Below are 17915 nucleotides of genomic sequence, written 5' to 3' on the forward strand. Positions count from 1 at the left end.
CTGTGGCGGGATTTCAGCTCACCGCAACCTCCGCCTCCTGGGTTCAAGTGATTCTTCTGCCTCAGCCTCCCAAGTAGCTGGGATTACAGGCATGCACCACCACGCCTGGCTAATTTTGTATTTTTAGTAGAGACGGGGTTTCTCCATGTTGGTCAGGCTGGTCTCGAACTCCTGACCTCAGGCAATCCACCTGGCTCAGCCTCCCAAAGTGCTGGGATTACAGGTGTGAGCCACTGCACCCGACTATTCATTCTGGTTTTTTTGTACCCATTAACCATCCCTATTTCTCCCTCACCACCTCACTACCCTACCCAGCATCTGGCAACTATCCTTTACTCTCTATTTCCATGAGTTCAATTGTTTTAATTTTTAGCTTCCACAAATGAGTGAGATCGTGTGAAGTTCGTCTTTCTGTTCCTGGCTTATTTCACCTAACACAGTGTTCTCCAGTTTCATCCATGTTGTTGCAAATGACAGGATCTCATTCTTTTTTTATGGCTGAATAGTACTCCATTGTGTTTATGTACACTTTCATTATCCATTCATTTGTTGGTGGACAGTAAGGTTCCTTCCAAATCTTGATTATAAATAGTGCTGCAATACATGTATACATATGTAACAAACCTGCACGTTGTGCACATGTACCCTAAAACTTAAAGTATAATAATAATAAAATTTAATGTTAATTTTATAATAATAATAAAATTTAATTTAAAGTATAATGATAATAAAATTTAATAAATAATAAAATTAATAAAATTTAAAAATAAATAAATAAATAAATAGTGCTGCAGTAAACGTGGAAGTGCATCTATCTCTTCCTTTCTTCCTATGCTCATTTCCATTCTTTTTGGTATATAGCCAGCAGTGGGATTGCTGGATCATAAGGTAGCTCTGTATTAGTTTTTTGAGGAACCTCCAAACTGCTCCATAGTGCTTATACTAATATTACATTCCCACCATCATTATACGAGGGTTCCTTTTTCTACACATCCTCACCAATATTTGTTATTGCCTGTCTTATAGATAAAAGCTACTTTAGCTGGGTTGAGATGATGTCTCATTGTAGGTAATATCATCTGCAAACAAGCGTAGTTTGACATCTTCCTTTCCAATTTGGATGCTCTTTCTTTCTCTTGTCTGATTCCTCTAACTACAACTTCCAGTATTATTTTGAATAAAAGTGGTGACAGTGGGCATCCTTGTCATGTTTCAGATCTTAGAAGAAAGATTTTTAGTTTTTCTCCATTCAGTATGATACTAGCTACGGGTCTCTCATGTGGCTTTTATTATGTTGAGGTATGTTCGTTCTATACCCAGTGTTTTGATGGTTTGTATCATGCAGGAATGTTGAATTTTATCAGATGCTTTTTCAGCATCAATTGAAATGAACATACGGATTTTGTCTGCCATTCTGTTGATATGATGTATCACTTGATCAATTTGTGTATGTTGAACCATCCTTGCATCCACGGATAAATCCCACTTGGTCATGATGAATGATTTTTTTAAGGTGTTGGTAAATTTGGTTTGCTAGTCTGGGCTCCGTGGCTCACGCCTGTAATCCCAGCACATTAGGAGGCCAAGGCAGGTGGATCACTTGAGGTCAGAAGTTTGAGACCAGCCTGGCCAACATGGTGAAACCCCATCTCTACTAAAAAAAATACAAAAATTAGCGGGCAAGGTGTCAGGTGCCTGTAATCCCAGCTACTCGGGAGGCTAAGGCAGGAGAGTTGCTTGAACTTGGGAGGTGGAGCTTGCAGTGAGCCAAGATCATGCCACTGCATTGCAGCCTGGGCAACAGAGTGATACTCTGTCTCAAAAAACAAAAACAAAACAAAACAAAAATTTGGTTTGCTAGTATTTTGTTGAGGATTTTTGCATCAATATTCATCAGTGATATTGGCCTGTAGTTTTCTTTTTAAAATGTGTCTTTGTCTGCTTTTGGTATTAGGGCAATACTGGCCTCATAGAATGAGTTTGGAAGTATTCCCTCCTCTATTTTTCAGACAGTTTGAGTAGAATTGATATTAGTTCTACTTTAAATATTTGGTAGGATTCAGCAGTGAAGCCATCAGGTGCCAGGCTTTTCTTTGTTGGGAGAAATTTTATTTCATTTTATTTAATTAATTAATTAATTAATTTTTTTTTGAGACAGAGTCTTGCTCTGTCACCCAGGCTGGAGTGCAGTGGCATGATCTCTGCTCACTGCAAGCTCTGCCTCCTGGGTTCACACCATTTTCCTGCCTCAGCCTCCCAAGTAGCTGGGACTACAGGCGCCCGCCACCACACCTGGCTAATTTTTTGTATTTTTAGTAGAGATGGGGTTTCACCATGTTAGCCAGGATGGTCTCTCTCCTGACCTCATGATCCGCCCACCTCTGCCTCGCAAAGTGCTGGGATTACAGGCATGAGCCACTGCACCTGGCCTGTTGGGAGAAATTTTATTATGGCTTCTATCTCATTATTTGTTATTGCTTGCCTAGAAGTTACAGTCCTTGTGGCCTAGACTGCCTTTCAAGTTTATTTGGAGCCCCAGAGTACTTTAGCTTATAGTGCGAGGCTTGCTAGAACTCAAGTCCTTACCACTGGAATGGGCGATTCCCCTCTGTCTAGGGCTGGTCTAAATGCTCCCTCCATGGGCATGTGTCAGCTGAGTTCATCCTACTTTTGCTTTCTGCTGTGAAAGGGTGGTGGTGAGTTCAATGCAGTATCTCACAGTTGCTGCTCTCTCCCTCTCCCAAGCACACAGATTCTCCATGCCATACAGCTGCTGCTGGGGGATGAGGGAGGGGTAGCATTGGCGATTCAAGACTATCTTTCCTACCCTCTTCAGTGCCTCTTGCAGTGACATGAAGTTAAAACCAGGTACTATGAGTGTCCACCTGATTTTTGGTTCTTATGAAGGTGTTTTTTTGTGTGTAGATAGTTGTTAAATTTGGTGTTCCTGCAGGAGGAATGATCAGTGGAAGCTTCTATTTGGCCATCTTGCTCCACTCCTCTATTTTTTATTATTTTTTTTAGAAACAGGGTCTCACTATGTTGTCCAGCCTGGTCTGCATATTTATTCTTATTCCTGACCATTTGTATTTATTCTTTTGTGAATTCAGGATAATCTTTCATAAACATCACTTTCATTGTTTTACTTTTCTATTCAAAAACTAGAGTACTGGCTGGCCACGGTGGCTCACGCCTCTAATCCCAGCACTTTGGGAGGCTGAGGCAGGCAGATCACAAGGTCAGGCGATCAAGACCATCCTGGCTAACACGGTGAAACCCTGTTTCTACTAAAAATACAAAAACAAACTTAGCCAGGCGTGGTGGTGGGTGCCTGCTGTCCCAGTACTCAGGAGGCTGAGGCGGGAGAAATGGTGTGAACCCAGGAGGCAGAGCTTGCAGTGAGCCAAGATCACGCCACTGCACTCCAGCCTGGGCGACAGAGCGAGACTCTGTCTCAAAAAAAACCAGAGTATCATTATTTCATACCCCTGATTTTTAAGACCCTTCATAATTTGATCCTAACCTATTTTTCTAACTTAATATTGTCCAGCAAGAGTCACTCTACTCCAATAAGAAATATTTTTTTATTCATACAACTCACTCTGTTACTTTTTTTTCTTGGATTCATTTTAGCAGTGTTTTCTTCTGCCTACCCAAAATCTTGCAAGGATTCTTTTAACTCACCTTGTAATAAAGTTGTAATAAAGTAGCTCAGATCATCTAGCCTTCATCAGTTTCTTCCTATTTGAATTCCCATGGTAACTATTGTTTCTACCACTAGGTTTAGGAGCAAATTATAGACTGCCTTGTATTTCTTATCAAGCACCAGCTGTGTGCCAGGACACAGCACAGTCTTTGTAGCTGTGGACAGAGCACAGTCTTTGTCCTTAAGTTTATAGTATAGTAATGATGCATTTTCCAGTTATTTGCTTATTAGTGAAGTTGATCTTCTTTTCATACACGTCTGTACATATGAACCATACGCATGTTTTTAGGTATATAGTTTATGGGTTCCCAACTGGATTGTAAGATCATTGAGGGCATGAACCATGTTTATACTTCTCTATTCCTTAAAACACGTAACTCAGTTCTGAGCATGTAGCCATTACTAAGTATGTACATGCTCTACTTCTGTAGTAAGAAAAGTTGGAGGCTATGGAGATACATACCTGGCCTCAAATTATAACTCAAGACCTTATGAACCAACTGTGCAACATTTGGAAGTTATGTGGCTACTCTCAGTCAATGTCCTCATAAAGTAAGTATCTGCCTCATGAGGTTGCCATGTGGGTTAAATGAGATCTATATGTAAAGCATTTAGCATAATGCCTGGTACAAAGTAAGTGCTCATTAAAGGATACCTGTTATAATAATTTGTTTAACCTCTCAAGCTAGAAATGGATTCAACATCCTTTTATTTCCCTTATCCCTTTCATTTAAGCATTTACCAAATTCTTCTCAGTTTACTTTAATTATGTTGTCAATTTAGCTCTCCTTTTAATCCTAGTTGTAACCCACAATAAGAAATACATTTTATATTGTGGCTTAGAATATACTGTTTATTTGTACATATCTGAAACAAAAGTCTTATGAAATAATATTCATTGTTACAATATGTGATACACTCTGATATTTTTTGTTCTGTCCTATGTACATTTTTTTTTTTTTTAAAACCTGGTCACAGCCATTAAAACTGATTTCACAACATACAGTCTGAAACACACTGGTCTGGATTTTTAGAATCTGCAAAATTTCAACTACCACTGAACAGGATAATGTTCAAGTGAAAGTTTTCAATGAAATAGAAAACACAGAGCTTAGAGTTTATTAAGATTCCACTTTGTCTTTGTTCTCTATTAGTTATATATTGTTAGATTTACCTATGCTCAATCTGGTTTCACTGCTGAAGGTGGAAGTGTTTAGTTGGGCCTATTCCAGTGATGTTATAGAATAAGATTACTCAGCAATTGGGGCAGAGATTTCCACCTTGCAAGGAAAGAGTTTCTTAACCATTTTATATGTGTATTCTTTTCTTTATTTTTCTTTTTTTTTCCCTTTTTTGAGATGGAGTTTTGCTCTTGTTGCCCAGGCTGGAGTGCAATGGCACGATCTCGGCTCACTGCAATCTCTGCCTCCCAGGTTTAAGCAATTCTCCTGCCTCAGCCTCCCGAGTAGCTGGGATTACAGGCACCCACCATGCCCGGCTAATTTTTAGTAGAGATGGGTTTCTCTGTGTTGGTCAGGCTGGTCTTGAACTCCTGACCTCAGGTGATCAGCCCGCCTTAGCCTCCCAAAGTGCTGGGATTATAGGCTATGAGCCACCACGCCCAGCCATGTGTATTATTTTCTTAGGACAGAAATATACATGGATATATGCATTTAAAAGTCATCAGCATCATTCTTGTAGAGGAGCCTGAAAAAACCTTTTTTTTTTGTTTTGTTTTGTTTTGTGACAGTCTTGCTCTGTTGCCCAGACTACACTGCAGTGACATGATCAAGGCTTACTGCAGCCTTGACCTCCTGAGCTTAACTGACCCTCCCACCTCAGCCCCCCAACTCACAGGGACCACAGAAAATTCTTTATTCGGAAAATTTTAAGCATTTTTACAATGTAGGAAGAACAGTATAATGAATCCCCATTACCTAAATTCAGCTTTAGTAGTTATCAACATTATGTCAATTCCAAAGGAATTTTTAATAAAAAATTTTTAAGGGACACATAATTCCCTCCCTTAATTTACAGATAGATGATTTGTTTTTCAGAAGAAATATATCAGCCTTATTGTACTTAGCTTTAGTCCTCACAACCTATTAATTTCATCTGATCCCCAAAAGAGAAGTAAATAATTACATGACACGAGGGAGCAGAGATGACATGATATCTTCTGCCTCATTTAGATTTTCCTGATGGCCTCCTAGAGCACTAGACCCTTGCTATCTTACCTGAAATAGTTCAACAGCCTCATTACCATATCCCAACCACCCACTCCTTACCACCTGCCTTACTACCATTATACTGATCTGTAATAATGACTTGAGGAGAGGAGAATCTCATTACATTTATCCTCTGTTTAAAACTTCCTTGGGGCCAGGCCTGATGGTTCACACCTGTAATCCCACACTTTGGGAGACTGACAGGGGGATCATTTGAGACCAGGAGTTTGTGACCAGCCTGGGGAACATAGCAAGACATCATCTCTACAGAAAAGTTTAAAAAATTAACCAGACTTGATATTACATCCCTGTAGTCCTAGCTACTCGAGAGGCTGAGGCAGGAGGATCACTTGAGCCTAGGAGTTCAAGGCTGTAGTGAGGTATGATAGTAGCTATGTAGTAATGCCACTGTGCTCCAGCTTGGGCAGCAGAGCAAGACTCTGTCTCTTAAACAAACAAAAAAACCTTCCTTTGTTCTTCCTTCCCTACCTATGAAATAAAACCCCAAATCATAGATTTTCATTCATAATCTGGTTGCAACCTATCTTTCTAGCCTTCTCTTCCACTGTCTGTTTCTTCTCTACCATTTTAAGCTTCCTGGTATTCCTAGAATACGTAACCTATTTTAGGGCTTGTACTTACTTTACAGGATCCCATTTAGATACCAACTTGTGGATGAGGCCATTTTAACTACCCTAGAAAAAAGGAGTTTCTAAGGTTTTTTTTATTTTGTGTGTGTTTGTGTATGTGTGTGATGCCACTTAACTGAGTTATATTTAGTTAGCAGTGTAGGTTTACTGCCCTCCTCACTCTCAATTAGACAGTGATCTCTTCGAGAGCAGGAATTATATCTTATTCTTGTCTCTTAAATACTTCCTTAGTGCCTGCACGTAGTAGGCATCCAATAATGGTTTGTTGAATGAATGTATTCACACTTCTAGAATTTTATAACCTAATTTTAAAACAGGTTCTCTCCAGACAGGAAGAGTTAATCAAAGTTTGGTTTTGTATATTTTTCTCTCCCCTCCTTGAGGACTTTTGTTAAAATTTCTAAAGAGAGTCTAGTTCTATAGTTTTTTTCCTTAGGGGAAAATACACTTTGGTAAACTAGTATAGCATATCCATCTTCAATAATCCTATAGTTAAGGTAAGTGAAATCTACTTTCAGTATAATTTTTTTGTTGTTGAACAATATTGTTTTATTTTGTGAGTTAGAATAGATTTGTGCTATACAGCTTATAGTAGCCTTGACTAATTTTTGATATATTTCAGCTCATGGAATGCTGTGTAAATGCCCTGGTGACATCATTTAAAGAGACTATCTTAGCTGAGTGCCAAGGCATGATCAAGAGAAATGAAACTGAAAGTAGGTAAAACATCACATAAAGTTATCATAATCTTCTAAGAGGGTATCTTTGAAACAAATCACTTACTAAGTTGCTCTTAGTTAATTCTTTTCCACATAGGTATATGTGGAACTGTTAGAGTGAACTATACTTAAGGAAATAGATAAAATATTTAACACAGAGGCACTGCTAAGAGTACATAAACTTAAATTTTAAGCATTTTCCCTCTTAGCTATCAACATCTGTGTATGTGTATGGTGAATTTCTACTTTTTTCTCAAAAGCAAGACACTGCTTTTAAAGGCCAATTTAAACTGGAAACATATGTTATAGATTAGAACCAGGTATTTGACTTTTGTGTGGAACCTTGTGATGAATCTTTTTAGAATGTAATAAAACACTCCCTGTTAATAGTCATCTCTGTCCCCAAAAATACTTTATAGGATTTCTAAAGGATTTTTTTTACTACTTCAATGTTTTCTTAAAAAGATGTGTTTTGAGAGGTAGCAAGTATATAACAAACTAAAAAAAAAAATTGTACATATACCTACTACCCCAGTAAAACTGCTTTTAACATTTTTTTGCTTTTGTTTTTTAAATAACTTACTTCTACTGAGTTTCCAGGTTTTATTATATCTAACTGCAAGGTCCTGTTTAATCTCTAGTTGCATTTAAAGTGCATATTTCAATTCACTTAAGTTCATACACTTTTTAGGAGTAATTCAGTAGTAAAAAGCAAGCTGCTTTATTGGCGTAAACAAAATACTTGTATTCTGTGTGCCAGTCTAATTAGAGTTATGTCTGATCTATGTTGCACTCTTTTCAAAAGGATTTATTTAGTGGTAATCAGTACCATGAGGTAGGGTTTTTGTGAAGGTCAATAAAATGGCATAACATGACAAAGTGCTTTGTAAATTGAAAAATTATTTATGAATACAGTTTTATATTCTAATCTCTCATATAGTTGCTTTCGTAATTATTACTCATGTTGTTTTTTACCTTTTGATGATATGGCTGTATATTTAGTATTACAACTACCTTATGAAATAAACTAATCTTGTGTGTAAATAAATATTCCTTTGCATTGAAAACCAAATGACTCACCTTTTCTTTTGAGACTGGGTCTCGCTGTGTTGCCCAACCTGGAATTCGGTGGCACGATCACAATTCACTGTAGCCTTGACCTCCTGGGCTCAAGCGATCTTCCCACCTCCCAGCCTACTGAGTAGCTGGGACTACAGCCGTGTACCACCATGCCTGGCTAATTTTTGTATTTTTTGTAGAGGCAGAGCCTCACCTTGTTGCCCAGGCTGATCTCCAGTGCTTCTGGCCAAATGACTGACCTTTTAAAGAAAGGAGTTGGGTTTTGCTGTATTTGATCACTTTTTTTATTTTTATTTTTTGAGACCGTCTTGCCGTCACCCGGGCTGAGTGCAATGGTGCAATCACGGCTCACTGCAGCTTCAGCCTCCTGGGCTTAGGCATTCCTCACACTTCAGCCTCCCAAGTATCTGGGACCAAAGACATGCACCACCACACCCAGCTAATTTTGTTTGTTTGTTTTTGTGTAACGATGGGTTTTGCCATGTTGCCCTGACTGGTCTTTTTAACTCCTGGGCTCAAATGATCCTCCCACCTTGGCCTCCCAAAGTGGTGGAGTTACAAGCGTGAACCACCACACCCAGCCTGATCACTTTTAATTCGATTTTTTTTTAAACATAATTTTTAGACCAAGTACAGTGGCTCATACCTATGATCCCAGCACTTTGAGAGACCAAGGCGAGAGGATTGTGTGAGCCCCGAAGTTTGAGACCAGCTTGGGCAACATTGGGAGACCCTGTCTCTACAAAGTTACAAAAAACATTAGCCAGGCATGGTGACATGTGCCTGTGGTCCCAGCTACTCAGGAGGCTGAGATGGGAGGATTGCTTGCGCCCAAGAGGTCAAGGCTGCAGTGAGCCGTGATCGAGCCACTTTACTCCAGCTTGGGTGACAGACTGGGACCCTGTCTCAAAAACAAAAAAACAACAACAAAAAAACAAACAACTACTCCTAATGGCATTGTATCCACAGAATACTATTAACATTACAAACTTAACTAATGTTTCTCTAAACTCTTACTCTAGTAAATGAAATGATTACATGAATGTGTTCTCTCCTTCCAGAATTACATTTAATGTTTTCATTGATGGACAAAGTTCCTAATGGTATAGAGCCAATGTTGAAAGACTTGGAGGAACATATCATTAGTGCTGGCCTGGCAGATATGGTAGCAGCTGCTGAAACTATTACTACTGTAAGTTTTTTTTCAATGGCAATGATAGATATATATCAAGGCTATTTTTTAAATGTAGGATTATTGAAAATAGTGAGCGGTTTCCAGAGGCTGGGGGTTGGGGGAGCAGAAGAGGTTGGTTAGTGGGGTATAAAGTTATAGTTCAATAGGAAGAATAAGTTTTGGTGTTCTATTACCCATTAGGGCGGCTATAGCAAGTAACAATGTAGTGTATATTTCAAGATAGAAGAGATTTTTTATGTTGTTACCACAAAGAAATTATAAATGTTTGAAGTGATGGATATAGTAGTTACCCCAATTTGATCATTATACGGTATATACATGCATTGAAATATAACATTGTACCCCATAATATGTACCATTATGTGTTGATTACAAATAAAAACATTAAATTTTTAAAAATGCAGAATTGAAAATTGAAAATAGTAATTGAAATTACTATTTTCTCCGTAAAACAGGGAGCTGGGCAAGGTGGCTCACGCCTGTAATCCCAGCACTTTGGGAGGCCGAGGTGGGCAGATCACAAGGTCAGGAGATCGAGACTATCCTGGCTAACATGGTGAAACCCCTCTCTACTAAAAATACAAAAAAAAATAGCCAGGCGGGGTGGCGGGCGCCTATAGTCCCAGCTACTTGGGAGGGTGAGGCAGGAGAATGGCGTGAACCCAGGAAGCGGAGCTTGCAGTGAGCTGAGATGGTGCCACTGCACTCCAGCCTGGGCGACAGATCGAGACTCCGTCTCAAAAAAAAAAAAGGAAGAAAGAAAAAAGAAGTGGCAAAACAGTAATATTGGAACACCTTTTAGTTTTATTTTTAAGAAAAAATATCCCCAGTTTTAAATGAGTTTTATTAAAATTATGTTTATTTTCTCATTTTTTTGTGTTATTCTTTTTCTTTTAAAAACTTAATGTAAAACCTTTTGTTTCTAGGACTCTGAGAAATACGTTGAGCAGTTACTTACACTATTTAATAGATTTAGTAAACTCGTCAAAGAAGCTTTTCAAGATGATCCACGATTTCTTACTGCAAGAGATAAGGTATATATTCCTATATATATAAAAAACACTTTTAAAAGTTTTATTCTCATAATTTACTTCTAATAATCAATTTGCATTATTTTTCTATTAATTATAAACTTGAAAACCTAGCAACTGTTATTTTTCATCAGTGGAGAACAACTATATTCGTTTTGTCTTGGTTGTAAGCATTCGTTAAACATTAGATAGCCTTGTGAATTAGAATTCAGTTAGAAAGTTGCTTTTTTCTCATTTTTCCAAGAATGTTTTTCTGTTTTTGAATATTACTGATGTATTGAATTCCTATTCATCCTTCCATTAAGACCCAGCTCAAAGAATACTTCCCCTGGAGCTTCCTTGATGTCCTGCCTCCCTCCACAGCTCATCACCAGCAGAGTTGATTCCTCCATCCTCCGTCCTTTCATGGGACTCCTTCGAGAGTTATGTTATACTTATCCTTGTTTCCCAGGGAAGCATTTGTATTGCATACCATCTTTTTCCATCCTCACTAGTATAGGATAATGATAATAAAACACCATACTGTCCTTAGTGTTGTATCTTTTTTAGTGTAATAAACCTATAACAAGAAATTGCTGTTAGTTTTTTCTCTTCTTTGACTACCTTTCGTTACTTCCCAAGTTTGAATGATTCTAAAAAGACAACTTTCTCCATTCCCCAGTAGGATTTTTTTCTCACTCTTTTTGTCTATTTTAATTTTTTTTTTTTTTTTTTTTTTTTTTTGAGACTGAGTTTCGCTCTTGTTGCCCAGGCTTGAGTGCAATGGCATGATCTTGGCTCACTGCAGCTTCTGCCTCCCAGGTTCAAGCGATTCTCCTGCCTCAGCCTCTCGAGTAGCTGGGATTACAGGCACCAACCACCATGCCTGGCTAATTTTTGTATTTTTACTACAGACGGGGTTTCACTGTGTTGGCCAGGCTGGTCTCGAACTCCTGACCTCAGGTGATGGGCCCGCCTCGGCCTCCCAAAGTGCTGGGATTACAGGCCTGAGCTACTGTGCCCAGACTCTTTTTGTCTATTTTAATACAAGTAAATAGGCCAGGTGCAGTGGCTCACGCCTGTAACCAGCACTTTGGGAGGCCAGGGCGGGTGGATCACCTGAGGTCAGGAGTTCGAGATCAGCCTGATCAACATGGAGAAACCCCATCTCTACTAAAAATACAAAAAATTAGCTGGACGTGGTGGCACATGCGTGTAATTCCAGCTACTTAGGAGACTGAGGCAGGAGAATTGCTTGAACCCAGGAGGTGGAGGTTGTGGTGAGCTGAGATCGTGCCATTGCACTCCAGCCTGGGCAACAAGAGCGAAACTCTGTCTCAAAAAATAAATAAATAAAAATAAAACAAATAAGTAGGTAAAGTAGGAAAGGAGTTAAGGGAGTATAGACATGGTGGGGGTGGTGTGAAGTCTTAAATTGAGTAGCCTGCAGAGGCTTCATAGGAAGCCAGATCATGTAAGACTCTGAGCCATGGGAAGGAGTTAGTTTTTACTGTGAGTAGGATGGGAAGTCATTTAAAAATTTTAAACAGAATGGTAGGATGTGATTTATGTATTAACAGGATCATTCTGGCTGTTGTAAAAAATATACTGAAGGGAAGAAAGAAGAAAGAATACCAGTTAAGAACTTATTTAAATAATTCAATTAAGTGATGATGGAGGCTTGTCCCAGAGTGATGGTAGAGGTGGTCAAAAGTAGTTCGATAATTTTTTTTTTTAATGCAAGTAGCTTATTTGGGAAATGCAGGGACGATATCGTGGCGTATTAGTAAGTCAGATCTACAGTGAGCTACTTGAACTTAATTCTGCAAGGAAACTTATTTAAAACCCTGCTCAAAATTACCTCACCTATCAAGTGTTGAGTTCTTGAAATTTCCTGCCTGCCACTTGCATAGGCAACACATATTTCTGCAGTTTTAGGAAAAAACAGCTCTTTGGGTGCATGTGCAGATACTAATAGTGGGAAAAGTCTAAGGGATGTGGGAAGGTTTGACAGCATTTGTTACACCAGGTTTGTGGCTTGGAATTGGAAAATAAAAATGACAGCAGGCTCTAGAAGTGACTTGTCAGGGAAGTTCGCTGTGTCGCCCAGTCTGGAGTGCAGTGGTGCAATCATAGCTGACTGCAGCCTTGAACTCCTGGGCTCAAGCAATCCTCCCGCCTCAGCCACCTGAGTTTCTGGGACTATGAGCACATACCACCATACCTGGCTAGGTTTTTAAAGTTTTTCTGTAGAGACAACATCTAGCTATGTTGTTTGGGCTGGTCTTGAACTCCTGCCTTAGCCTTCCAAAGTTCTGGGATTATAGACGTGAGCCACCACCCCTGGCCCCCTTTCCCTTTAAATCATGTTCTTTGAGAACTCTTCACCCGCACTGATGTTGTCTCAGCCCTGTCATCTCACTGGTGAAGGAAATAAAGATATCCACCATCTGACATAGTTACTCATTTTCTTGTTTTGTTTTGTTTTTGTGGCAAGAGCACCCAAAGTCTACTTAGCATGAATCCAATATACAGTATAATTTTAATTTGTTTTGTTTTATTTATTTATTTATTTTGAGACAGAGTCTTGCTCTGTCACCCAAGCTGGAGAGAGTGCAGTGGCACAACATGGCTCACTGGAGCTTCGACCCCTCTGGGCTCAGGTGATCTTCCCACCTCGGCCTCCCGAGTAGCTGGGACTACAGGCATGCACCACTATGTTTGGCTAATTTGTAATTTTTTTTGTAGAGATGAGTTCTCAGTATGTTGCCCAGGCTGTTCTTGAACTCCTGGGCTCAAGCGATCCATCCACCACAGCCTCCCAAAGTGCTGGGATTACAGGCATGAGCCACCATGCCCAGCCCAGTATAATTTTACTACCTATAGTTCTCATGCTGTACATTAGCTCTCTAGACTTTTTCCATCTTGTGTGTCTGCTACTTTGTATCATGTCACCTACATTTCCTTGTTTCTTTCCCACCCATTTTGCCACTAGTACTACTCTTTCATTCCTCTTTCTGTATATTTGAATTTTTTTTAGGTTCTACCTGTAAGTGAGATCATGCAGTATTTTTCTTCCTGTGTCTGGCTTATTTTTAAGGTCTTCCAGGCTTCCGTCATATATATGTACCAGTTTCTTTATCCATTGATGGACGCTGAGGTTGTGTCCATATTTTTGCTATTGTTAATAATGCAGTGAATGTGGGAGTGCAGTTATCTTTGTGAAGTGGTGATTTCATTTCCTTTGGGTATATGCCTAGAAGAGGGATTGCTGGGATTATGATTACATTATGAAGATAGACTATTCAGGATTTGCTATTGAATCAGATGTAGAATGTGATAGAGACTAGTCAGGGATGACACTCAGATTCGTGTTCTGATCAATTGGATATGTTCACTGCGATAGGGAAGACTGTAAGAGAAATAGTTTTTGGAGAGATGGTTGCAGAGAGATCAGAAACTCGGTATTGAATAACTTAACTTTGAAATATCTGTTAAACGTCCATATGGTAATGTTGAGTCTGGAGCTTAAGAGAAAGAATGGAGCTGGAAAAATATGTTTGGCAGCTTCAGCATATAAATGGTTTTTAAAGCACTGACACAGGCTCTAATCACCAAAGTAATGATTGGAGATAGAAAAGAGGACAGATCCAAAGATTGGCCTAGGGCATTCTGATATTTCATTGTTAGAAAAATGAGGAGTCGTCTTTCATGAGAAGGGAGAAATGATCCAAGAGAATGTTATGTGCTAGAAGACAAGTGAAAAAAGTACTTTCAGGAGGAGGGTGTGATCCGCTGTTTTTAAATGCTGATAATAAATAAGATGGAGATAAACCATTGTCTTCAGCAACATGGAGGTTGCCAGTGACTTTAACAAGAACAGTTGTGTAGGCTGGGTGTGGTGGCTTACGCCTGTAATCCAGCACTTTGAGAGACTGAGACAGGTGGATCACTTGAGGTCAGGAGTCAACATGATGAAACCCTGTCTCTATTAAAAATACAAAAATTAGCCAGGCATGGTGGTGCGCACCTGTAATTCCAGCTACTCAGGAGGCTGAGGCAGGAGAATCGCTTGAACCCAGGAGGCGGTGGTTGCAGTGATCTGAGATCAGCACCACTGCACTGCAGCCTGGGCAACAAGAGTGAAACTCTGTCTCCAAAAAAAAAAAAAAGAAAAAAAATCTCACTTGAGGCCAGGCATGGTGGCTCACCCCTGTAATCCCAGCACTTTGGGAGACCAAGGCAGGCAGATCACCTGAGGTGAGGAGTTTGAGACCAGCCTGGCCAACATGGTGAAACTCCGTCTCTACTAAAAATACAAAAGTTAGCCTGGCGTAGTGGTGGGCACCTATAATCCCAGCTACCCAGGAGGCCAGCTAAGACAGGAGAATCACTTGAACCCAGGAGGCGGAGGTTGCAGTGAGTGGAGATCACGCCACTGCACTCCAGCCTGGTCGACAGAGTGAGACTTCATCTCAAAAAAACAAAACAAAACCAACAACAACAAAAAAACCTCACTTGAGAATATTGATAATTATAATATGACAAAGAACTTGCTAAAGTCTTTGACTAGGCAAATTCTCTTTGGCCAGATATACCATTAGAAATAAAAACTAACATTTTTTATGTGTTTTGGGATGTATAAAAATTTATCTGTATATTTTCAATATTAAAAATATTTTATTCCAAATTATATTTTGCAGGCATATAAAGCAGTTGTTAATGATGCTACCATATTTAAACTTGAATTACCTTTGAAGCAGAAGGGGTAAGTTTTTTAAAACCATACTTTAAAAATACTTAAATTTTCTTTAGTGTAATAGGGGTTAACTAGGTATACAAAGTACCCTGTTAGGTTTATTTTTGTTATTGTTAGTTTTGTGACTTTTGCAGCTTTTGGCTGTTAAAGTTCATTTATAATTTTTTATTAAATTATTTTACAATACAAAAATTGACTTTATTTTTTCAGGTAAAAAAAATATTCCTAATCTTTTAGGATCTCTACTTGTTTTTCCCTCATTAGTCACTAAAAGTATTCTATTACCCATAGAAGCAGAGAAAATGACTCAATTTACCATAATGTTATAAAAAGAACTCAGTTTAAATGTAAATTTTCCTATTACCATTTTTAAAAATTGTTCTATAATTGGTAAGATGAATATGCCTGTGCTAAGCATAGCTTATAGAAAATCTGACAACTGAAATCTGAGCTAGTTATAGCACTTTCAGAGTAGTACTAAATAGCAATAAAGGTTAGTTGAAAAAAGTCTTTTGATGTGCTTCTAGCTAAGAATTACCATTTTAAAGAAATTTTATATATAATGCTAGAATATTTGAAAAATACTGAAAAATAACGTTTCTTAAGGAAAAATAATCAGGTATTTTTCATTTAGTGTTTTCATTTTGTCTTTTCTGAGCAGTGTATGTTGCTTGAGTAATATTACAATGGAAGACATCTGAGTCATACCATATTATAATATTGATATATTTTAGAAGGGAATATGTTCTCTTTTATAAACTGTGAAATATGTGAAACATATAGCACTGCATCTTGGCCATCTCTTCACATGAGTAGATAGATCTTCTTCATTCTCTTTCACCCAAGCATTTTTTGTATTATTTATTAATTTTAATTTATTTATTTATTCGAGACAGGGTCTCACTCTGTCACCCAGGCTGGAGTGCAGTGGTACGACCTCAGCTCACTGCAACCTTTACCTCCCGGATTCAAGCAATTCTTCTGCCTCAGCCTCCTGAGTAGCTGGGATTACAGGACACGCCACCACGCCTGGCTAATTTTTTTGTATTTTTAATGGAGACGGGGTTTCGCCATATTGGCCAGGCTGGTCTTGAACTCCTGACCTCAAGTGATCCGCCCACCTCAGCCTCCCAAAGTGCTGGGATTACAGGCGTGAGCCACCGCACCCAGTCCCAAGCATTTTTTTTAATGAAAATGTTCAAACTTACAATAGAGTTACTATGGTTGCTTTATCAAATATGTTATCTCCTTATATATATTCGTCAGTCAACTTTTTAAGTGTATTTCTAAAGAAGTTGCAGGCATCAGTAACCTTTAGTCCCTAAACACTTCAGCATACAGTCATTTATTGAATTTAATGTTTATGTTTTTAGGCAAAATTTATATACTGTCCCATGCATAAATCTTAAGTGTACATTTGAGTCAGATTTGACAAATGCCTATACCCCTATTAACATGTATGATGTCTTTATCATCGTACAAAGTTACTTCATGTCTATTCCCAGTCGGTCCCACCCCACCTCCTTCCAGAGGCATCTGCTGTCCTGATTAATTCCCTCAATATAGATTAGTTTTGCCTAATCTAGGACTTTGTATAAATAGGATCATACACTGTGTACTTCTTGTGTAAAGCTTCTTTCATTCTGCATTGTGTTTTTGAAACTCTTTTATGTTTTGGCATGTAACAGTAGTTTGCTTTCCAAAGTGGTTATTCTATTTTACACTTCCACCAATAGAGTATGAGAGTACCAGCTGACCCTCATTCTCACCGATGTTTAGTGTTCTTTTAACTTTAGTCATTTGGGATGTATGTAGTAGTATCTTAATGTTTTAATTCCCGTCTCCCTCATGACTCTTGATGTTGAGCAATTTTTCATCTTTTTTTTTTTTTTTTCGGTATTCGTATATTTTCCTTTATGAAGGGTGATCATAGCTCACTGCAGCCTCCACCTCCTGGGCTTAAGCAGTCCTCCTGGTTCAGCCTCCTGAGTAGCTGGGACTATAAGCACACACCACCATACTTTACTAATTTCTTTTAGAGATGAGGTCTTGCTGCGTTGCTCAGGCTGGTGTCGAACTCCTGGCCTCAAGAGATGCTCCTGCCTCAGCCTCCCAAAGTGTTGAGCTTACAGGCATGAGCTACCATGCCCAGGCCTTTTGCCCATTTTTTTTGGTTGTTTGAGATGGGGCCTTGCTCTATCGCCAGGCTGGAGTGCAGTGGTCTGATCTTGTCTCACTGCAACATCCACCTCGTGGGTTCAAGTGATTCTCTTGCCTCAGCCTCCTGAGTAGCTGGGACTACAGGTGTGTGCCACCACGCCCAGCTAATTTTTGTATTTTTAGTAGAGATGGAGTTTCACCATGTTGACCAGGATGGTCTCAATCTCTTGACCTCGTGATTTGCCCACCTCGGCATCCCAAAGTGCTGGGATTACAGGCATGAGCCACCATGCCTGGCCCTTTTGGCCATTTTTAATTGGATTCTTTCTCTTTGTTGTTGAGTTGTAAGAGTTCTTTATATATTCTGGTACTGGATCCGTATCAGATAGATGATGTGCTAATATTTTC

At 39.0% G+C, this 17915-nt stretch overlaps 1 protein-coding gene across 1 annotated transcript in view; it reads left to right on the forward strand.

The window, feature by feature from the left end:
- The window catches only part of CUL5 (cullin 5), a 100467-nt gene that overhangs the window by 55567 nt on the left and 26985 nt on the right, over positions 1-17915 (forward strand). Inside the window, 4 exon segments of the mRNA XM_003828345.6 lie at positions 7207-7300; positions 9445-9575; positions 10505-10612; positions 15292-15356. Of these exon segments, the coding sequence (XP_003828393.5) occupies positions 7207-7300; positions 9445-9575; positions 10505-10612; positions 15292-15356 (398 nt within the window).

Source organism: Pan paniscus, chromosome 9 (assembly GCF_029289425.2).
Source record: "Pan paniscus chromosome 9, NHGRI_mPanPan1-v2.0_pri, whole genome shotgun sequence".
In the NCBI taxonomy this organism is placed as follows: domain Eukaryota; kingdom Metazoa; phylum Chordata; class Mammalia; order Primates; family Hominidae; genus Pan; species Pan paniscus.